This window comes from Nannobrachium achirus (genome assembly GCF_963921795.1).
Source record: "Nannobrachium achirus genome assembly, chromosome: 22".
Classification (NCBI taxonomy): Eukaryota; Metazoa; Chordata; class Actinopteri; order Myctophiformes; family Myctophidae; genus Nannobrachium; species Nannobrachium achirus.
Window position 1 is genome coordinate 54,653,050 of NC_137829.1, and position 9,261 is coordinate 54,662,310.

The 9,261-nt window shown below is 44.0% G+C and overlaps 1 protein-coding gene across 1 annotated transcript in view; it reads left to right on the plus strand.

The window, feature by feature from the left end:
- The window catches only part of ttll4 (tubulin tyrosine ligase-like family, member 4), a 79,304-nt gene that overhangs the window by 18,519 nt on the left and 51,524 nt on the right, over positions 1-9,261 (plus strand). Inside the window, exons 3-6 of the mRNA XM_080752480.1 lie at positions 906-1,634; positions 5,320-5,495; positions 5,747-5,880; positions 8,432-8,555. Of these exons, the coding sequence (XP_080608606.1) occupies positions 1,572-1,634; positions 5,320-5,495; positions 5,747-5,880; positions 8,432-8,555 (497 nt within the window). The 5' untranslated portion in view covers positions 906-1,571. The remainder of the gene's footprint in view (positions 1-905; positions 1,635-5,319; positions 5,496-5,746; positions 5,881-8,431; positions 8,556-9,261) is intronic.

A 9,261-nucleotide genomic window follows, 5' to 3' on the forward strand; every position in this document is an offset into this window, starting at 1 on the left:
GTCTTTGGGATCAAAGACGCGATTGTAGTGTCCAAGCCCCGTCTTTGGGCTCAAAGACGCGGTCCAAGCCCCCAAAGACGCGATTGTAGTGTCCAAGCCCCGTCTTTGGGCTCAAAGACGCGGTCCAAGCCCTGTCTTTTGGCTCAAAGACGTGATTGAAACGAGATTCGCGTCTGGAGCCGCAAGAAAACGTGTTTCACAGTGCTTAGAAATAAAGAGTGACTGAGGCGGGGATCGAACCGGCAACCTCCGGTCAACGGGGCGGCCGCTCTAGCGACTGAGCTAAACGTTCTGCTCTGTGCCATGAATCCAGGCAGATATAACCTGCCTTTTTTTTTTAAATGCTAAAAAAAAAAGAAACGAAAAGATATATTTTCGTACTAAAAACGTTATGACACACTATAATGCCGACAATATGGTAGAATATAGCATGTTCCATTGACAATAAATAATAGTAAAATGTATCTAATAGATACAAGGACAGCACACAGCAGACTTTGCGGGTTACATGTCTCCTTTGCGGCCACACCGAGTTCCAGCCAGATGCGATTCCAAGCCTCGTCTTTGGGATCAAAGACGCGATTGTAGTGTCCAAGCCGCGTCTTTGAGGTTAAAAGACGTGATTGAAACCGAGAATCGCGTCTTGAGCCGCGGTTTCGCGTCTAGAAGACGCAAAGACGTGATTGAAACCGAGAATCGCGTTTTGAGCCGCGGGAGCTCCGTCCTGGACGCAAAGCTGCGTCTTGACCGCTATTTAAGCACGGACGCGGCATCAGACGGGTCATAAGACGCGTCTTCAGACGTGGACGCAGTCTTCCACGGTTCTTGCTGATAAAATGGTGTATCGTGATACAGCTTGGGAACATATTGTGATATTGTATTTTTTCCATCTCGCCCTCCTCTAGTTGGAGAGTTCCGTAGCTCCTCCCCCCTGCTCTGAGGAGCAAGAGGAGGGGCTGGAGGCGGGGCTAGAGGAGGAGCTAGGGGCGGAGCTAGGGGAGGAGCCACAGGAGGTTGGATCCCAGCTGAACTTCACTGAAGCTGTTCAGAACCTCATCAAGAGCTTCCTGTTGCTGCCTGAGCCTGACGGCGCTAGCCATGCTAATGTTAGCCATGCTAATGCTAGCCATGCTAGCCATGCTAATGTTAGCCATGCTAATGCTAGCCATGCTAATGTTAGCCATGCTAGCCATGCTAATGTTAGCCATGCTAGCCATGCTAATGTTAGCCATGCTAGCCATGCTAATGTTAGCCATGCTAACGCTAGCCATGCTAACGTTAGCCATGCTAACGCTAGCCATGCTGACGCTACCCTGACGAACACTACGCTGGCTAAAGCTACCCATGCTAATGCTACCCATGCTGACACTACTCTGGTTAATGGTACCCATGTTAATGCTACCCTGGTTAATGGTACCCAGGCCAACACTACCCTGGTTAATGTTACCCATGCTAACGCTACCCTGGCTAACGCTACCCATGCTAAGGCTACGGGTAGAGCTAGCACCGCCCAGCCAGGTGGTCTTCCAGACAGCCAATCAGCAGCAGCTCTGTCCCGAACCACCGAGCCAATGGCAGCGAGCGCCCGTCCCTTACCCATCAGCCCCGGCGGCACAGGAACGCCCCAACACCAGGTAAGGAAGCAGGAAGTCAATGTGGTCCGGTACCACTTAAACCCTCTATATTCTGTAAAAGGTACTTAATAATATACGTACTTGATACAGTTTTTTTTTTTAATCTCCATCAAATGTCTTGAGAAAAAAATAGACGATCTACAAGCTCACAACGTGCGCGTTGCAACGTCTTGTGAGCTTTTAGATCTGCTATTTTTTGGGCAAATGTTCCACCCTTATCTCGGACAGCATTAATTAATCACACATCGCTGCATCTTTCTAAACTCGGTCCATTATATCTCCCCTTTAATAATACCAAATTATATTGTGTTTTATATCATCTTTATCGATAATTCGTCACCTTTACAAAGAGGTACAGCTTGTAAGCATCGGGCATTCGAGGCATGAGCTACACAGCCAAACGTGTGGGTAGCACCGACCAGAATTTTGCCAAAATGGCGTGCAATACACCATTTGCCAACATTCGGTCCGTTATTTCCGCCCTTTAATTATGCCAAATGGTATTGTGTTTGATATCATTGTTATCGTTGATGTGTCACCTTTACAACGAGGACCAGCTTGTAAGGATCTGGCATTCGTGGAATGAGCAACACACCCAAACGTGTGGGTTCCTCCACAAATGGTAAAAAATGGCCTGGCAGGCCTGCAATACTGTTCTTTTGGTGTTCACCTTTGTTACTTGGTTCATTGAATGATTGCACTCTCCAACAGTAATGAGGAAAAAAAATCTTATTTTTACAAATTGTTAATGTTAAGCTCAGTGTCAGGGAAGCCCAAAACGAGAGTAAACGCCAGCAGACAGCATTGCAAGTCATTTTGACAAAATTCTGTTCGGCGCTACCCACACGTTTGGCTGTGTAGCTCATGCCTTGAATGCTCGATGCTTACAAGCTATACCTCGTTGTAAAGGTGACGAATCAGCAATAAAAATGATATAAAACGCAATACAATTTGGTATTATTAAAGGGGAAATATAATGGACCAAAGTCAAGTTTACTTTCTTTTTGACGCAGGGACCCCTTAACTGAGAGAGAGATGAAGCAGGGACCCCTTAGTTGAGAGAGAGATGAAGCAGGGACCCCTTAGCTGAGAGAGAGATGAAGCAGGGACCCCTTAGCTGAGAGAGAGATGAAGCAGGGACCCCTTAGTTGAGAGAGAGATGAAGCAGGGACCCCTTAGCTGAAAGAGAGATGAAGCAGGGACCCCTTAGTTGAGAGAGAGATGAAGCAGGGACCCCTTAGTTGAGAGAGAGATGAAGCAGGGACCCCTTAGCTGAGAGAGAGATGAAGCAGGGACCCCTTAGTTGAGAGAGAGATGAAGCAGGGACCCCTTAGCTGAGAGAGATGAAGCAGGGACCCCTTAGTGGAGAGAGATGAAGCAGGGACCCCTTAGTTGAGAGAGAGATGAAGCAGGGACCCCTTAGTTGAGAGGGAGATGAAGCAGGGACCCCTTAGTTGAGAGAGAGATGAAGCAGGGACCCCTTAGTTGAGAGAGAGATGAAGCAGGGACCCCTTAACTGAGAGAGAGATGAAGCAGGGACCCCTTAGCTGAGAGAGAGATGAAGCAGGGACCCCTTAACTGAGAGAGAGGTGAAGCAGGGACCCCTTAATTGAGAGAGAGATGAAGCAGGGACCCCTTAGCTGAGAGAGAGATGAAGCAGGGACCCCTTAGTTGAGAGAGAGATGAAGCAGGGACCCCTTAGCTGAGAGAGATGAAGCAGGGACCCCTTAGTGGAGAGAGATGAAGCAGGGACCCCTTAGTTGAGAGAGAGATGAAGCAAGGACCCCTTAGTTGAGAGGGAGATGAAGCAGGGACCCCTTAGTTGAGAGAGAGATGAAGCAGGGACCCCTTAGTTGAGAGAGAGATGAAGCAGGGACCCCTTAACTGAGAGAGAGATGAAGCAGGGACCCCTTAGTTGAGAGAGAGATGAAGCAGGGACCCCTTAGTTGAGAGAGAGATGAAGCAGGGACACTATAGTTGAGAGAGAGATGAAGCAGGGACCCCTTAGCTGAGAGAGAGATGAAGCAGGGACCCCTTAGTTGAGAGAGAGATGAAGCAGGGACCCCTTAACTGAGAGAGAGATGAAGCAGGGACCCCTTAGCTGAGAGAGAGATGAAGCAGGGACCCCTTAGTTGAGAGAGAGATGAAGCAGGGACCCCTTAGTTGAGAGAGAGATGAAGCAGGGACCCCTTAGTTGAGAGAGAGATGAAGCAGGGACCCCTTAGTTGAGAGAGAGATGAAGCAGGGACCCCTTAGTTGAGAGAGAGATGAAGCAGGGACCCCTTAACTGAGAGAGAGATGAAGCAGGGACCCCTTAGCTGAGAGAGAGATGAAGCAGGGACCCCTTAGTTGAGAGAGAGATGAAGCAGGGACCCCTTAACTGAGAGAGAGATGAAGCAGGGACCCCTTAGCTGAGAGAGAGATGAAGCAGGGACCCCTTAGTGGAGAGAGAGATGAAGCAGGGACCCCCACAACCTGTTCATAGATTCCATATAGTTTCATTGTTTGACAGCACAATCATCAGTGTATTTTGGATTCATGTCAATTTGTGTTTTCAGATATTTAACCACTTGAACCGTCAATGCTTAATACACTTGACCTTTCACTCTGTACTTAGTCTGCTCTTTTTCCCCTCTACACCAAAACTCTTTGCCGAAAATAGCCGATCTACAAGCTCACAACGCCTCACAGTGCGTGCATTGAGATCTTGGAGATCGGGCTATTTTTTTGGCTAAAGTTCTCAGAATAAGGATGCTAGGGACTTCAAACGTAACAGAGGACAGTAAACAGACTTCATTTCCTTTTAGGCAGGGAGTTTACCTGTACTTGTACTGTTGTAGATAGATAGATAGATAGATAGATAGATACCTTTATTATCCCAAGGGGGACAATTAGTTGCCCAGAGGCAGCACAGCAGTATAAGGTTATTTACAAAGTTACAGAGAAGTAAGAAAAAGATAAAATAAAAAAAAACAAGAACAGAGTACAGTAAGTACAGTAAGAGCAAGGTACAACAGGAAAGGGAACGAATAATATATATATATACATAAAGTGTCTTAAAGCACGACTATCGAAAAATAATACAGTGCCCAAATCAAAGTGACCATAACAGTCAATGCTAGTTAGTGCAACAAGTATCTCTACATCATGTCAAACACAAGCAGAAATACTAAAAAAAACTACTAACACAACCTAATAGTGCAGTGTCCAAAGGTCAGAGCGATAAAAACAACTAGCAAAAAAAAAAAAAGAATAAAAATAAACAAGAAAGGGTGATGCGGCAAGACGCACAAAAAAACACCCTCCCTGGAAGGTCCTCAGAGGTCAAAGTCAAAGTCAGTGCAGATATAGTTCCAGTAAGGAAAAAAAGGCTACCGTCGTCCTATGTTAGGAAGGTAGTCCTTGTCAATCGACCGTTGTGTGTCTCGTTGTACAGCTTGAGGGAAGCCGGTACAAAAGACTTTCCTAGTCTCTCGCATCTTGTCCATTGTTGTCTAATAAAATAATAAAATCAATCAAAAAAGGGCTCAAGTGGTAAATGTAAAAAGAAGATCTATCACTCAAAAAATTTGGAGGACCCGGACCCCCTGTAGTAACTCGGAGGACCCCCTAGGGGTCCCGGACCCCCTGTTAAAGACCCTTCTAGTTCCAGTTAATGATGTCAGCGTTATCTCTCCGCCCACAGATCAAAGCAGCAGCAGCAGTGCCTTCTCTCTGCCTTACTCTGTGTGACCACCAGGGGGCGCTACAACACCATGCCAGTGACCACCAGGGGGCGCTACAACACCATGCCAATGATGATGAAAACATCTTCACCACAGGAGGCAAGGCTGAGGAATCAACCATCATCAAACATGAATGGTAAAATACCACTTCTACCACTTCTACCATAGAAATGAAAGAACACACAGTTGTAACTTGCATGGTTATTTAGTTACAATCAACTGCAACACAACAGTGGGCGTGGTCCATGAGCCAACTCAAGGTTGTTGACTGATTTACCACTGCTTTAAGCCAATCAGAATTTCGGAATCCAGTGTCTGAACATGTGACCACAACAAGTGGTAGAATGAATCATTGATCAGAGTTGTGTTTCTTATGGCTGCCACCAGCATGTCAGGAACCGGAACCGTCCTGCCAGTAGAGATGCCCGTCTCCATGCCTGGTGCCCTGCCCAGTGCCATGCCCAGTGCCAGTGTGTGTGCCCCACAGGACAGCCAACCCATGGACGCAGACTGTTTACAAGGTAAAAGCGGCTCAAACCTGTCATAACATGATCACTATAAATATATCATATCATGATCATATAAATATATCATATCATGATCACTACAGCAATGTTCTGAAGGTATATAAATTAGGGCTGGGATGTGATAAAAAAAATATATATATATATATATATATATATATATATATATATTAGTGGTGTCCAACGATTAAATATTTTAATCGCGATTAATCGCATGATTTATGTAGTTAATCGCGCGATTAATCGCAAATAAGTCATCAGCTTTTATCAGGTCACAATGTAACTTAGAGGGACATCTTTCAAGTCGTTCGTGGCCCTATTAACTTGGGAGTGGAAATATTTGCTGGATTTATGCGAAAGTATGTTAATCTTTTATTCTAAATCAATTAAAAACCTGAATAAATCATATGGTATTGCATTAAACAGACTGCAGCTGATGGGTATAAGGATCTGCTTAATTGACTTAATATGATTACTGTTGTGTCCACCTTTATGCTTTAATTATACATTGTATTTTTTGTTACATCAACAGGGATGGACCTTGTAGCCAATATAGCCCATATTGTAGCCAATGTTTGTAAATATGCGATTAATTGCGATTAAAATAATTAATCGCGATTAACATAGCGGTGAGTTAATTGCGATTAATTTAGTTAATTCGGATAGCACTAATATATATATATATATATATATATTTAGAGCTACAGACTCACTCCCTAGCTTCCATTAGAATAACAGACTCACTCCCTAGCTTCCATTAGAACTACAGACTCACTCCCTAGCTTCCATTAGAGCTACAGACTCACTCCCTAGCTTCCATTAGAACTACAGACTCACTCCCTAGCTTCCATTAGAACTACAGACTCACTCCCTAGCTTCCATTAGAACTACAGACTCACTCCCTAGCTTTCGCCGTGGACTGAAGACTCACCTTTTCAGACTCCACCTAAACCCTACTGAAACACTCAATGACCATACATGAAGCTAGTTGGCATTTGTTTTTTTTTCCTTTACTGATTATATTGTTTTTCTAGATTGATATTCATATGCATTTGTTATATTGCTGTTAATGTACTGACATATTATCTTGTTTATTATAGTGATGTATTATCTGCTTATTTTAAGTCGCTTTGGATTAAAAGCGTCTGCTAAATGCCTAAACTGTAAACTGTAAGCCAATCAGAATCCAGTATCTGAACATGTGACCACAAAAAGTGGTAGAACGTGTCTTTTGGTTCTACTGGATCACTTCTCCACCAGTCTCTCCGTAACATTTTAGTCTAGTTGCGACCGTCAGGTCGCAGTTACTGTCAAAACCTCCACCAACTGTGAGTCCGTCAGTCAGTCAGTCAGTCAGTCAGTCACACATCACACTTTTACCCTGCTCATATCTCCGCCACCGTTGCCCCGATCCATGCCAAATTTTGCACACACAATCCTTGGCTGTCAAACCACAACCTCCACCCATCATTCCTCACATGGCCCTCTTCTAGCGCCACCATGAGGCCGATTCTTGCAAAACACATTTTTGGACACTGCTTCTACAAATTTTGCCCTAAAATCACGCAAATCGGTACACACTTGCGCTACACTCATGTCATCAACATGGATCTGTCCCATTTAGCGCCACCTTCAGGCAGATTTTTTAAAACACATTTTTGAACACTACTCCTACAGATTTTGCCCTAAAATCACGCAAATCGGTACATACTGTGTACCGATTTGCGTGATTTTAGGGCAAAATCTCATCAACATGGATCTGTCCCATATAGCGCCACCATCAGGCCGATTTTTTTCAAACACATTTTTGGACACTGCTCCTACAGATTTTGCCCTAAAATCACGCAAATCGCTACACAGTATGTCTACACTCATCTCATCAATATGGATGCTCCATATAGCGCCACAATCAGGCAGATTTTTTTCAACCTTATTTTTGGACACTACTCCTACACATTCTGCCCTAAAATCACGCTGCGACCTGACGGTCGCTTATCTCCCGATTAGGGAGTCTTACTGGTTTATATTCTGTTGACAACATTATATTTAGTCCTAGTTTTAGTCGTCGTGGCTTAGTTTTTGAAGCGGTGAAAGCCGCATCCAAGGAGTGGCTTTGTGTGTTCTGTTGATTGAGGATTGGTCAAGCTTCACATGACAATTTGGCCCTCCAGATAAAATCATTCAGAATTCATAGAAACATAGAACTGGAGCACATAGAAAGTATAGATCTAGAACACATAAAGTATAGATCTAGAACACATAAAGTATAGATCTAGAACACATAGAAAGTATAGGTCTAGGACACAGAATGTATAGCTCTAGAACACAGCATGTATAGATCTAGAACACATAAAGTATAGATCTAGAACACATAGAATGTATAGATCTAGAACACAGAGTTCATAGCTCTAGAACACATAGAATGAAAATCCATCGCTTCACTTCGAACCGAGGTTTGATTTTATGTTTTTTTCATCATAGTTTTAGTTTTAGCCTGTGACAGGAAGTAGAAGCTGATTGGCTCTGGTCTGATGCTTGTGTTCTCCAGCCTCCAATCACAAGTCTGCCTCTGTGGGCTCCGTGGCCAATCAGATCTCTGCCATACACCTGACCAATCAACGGCCGGCCTCCCTGTGCCCCTCCCCCCTCGCTGAGGAGCGTCTGATTGGAGGGTGAGTTTCACTCTGTGATTGGCCATATTCACGGCCCGCCCACTCAACAAATTTCTCAGCATCCCCCGGGTGCTGACATCAATTTAGAAGGGGAAACTATAACAGAAATAGCTGGACTTAAAGCCATCAAATCATTATTTCAAACGGTAAAGTAAATTATACCGCTTTGTGCCTTTTACTATCTTATGTTCTTGATCATGCTAGCCGTATTTTATACTTTACTATTCGGAAATTGCATTAAATTTGCGATTTCTGTGTTAACTCTATAGGCTATTGTAGGATTTTCCCCTTCAAAACGAGACTTCAGCACCCGGGGGATGCTGAGTGGGCGGGCCGTGAATAGGGCTAATTCTATTGGAGGATTTATTCATGACATCATTATATCGCTGCTGTCGTAACTCCAAAATGTTCATTTTGGAGAAAATTAGCTCAAGTGGAGTTGGGAGGTTTTTACTGCTTTTCATTGGTTCAATATTATTTTAGGAGGTTTTGACCCAAGGGTTTTTTACTACTTTCCATTGGTTCAATATTATTTTAGGAGGTTTTGACCCAACGGTTTTTTACTACTTTTCATTGGTTCAATATTATTTTAGGAGGTTTTGACCCAAGGGCTTTTTACTACTTTTCATTGGTTCAATATTATTTTAACCAACACACAGACGTAAAGGGTGTTCAATAGCAGTGTTAATTTTGTCGACTAAGACTA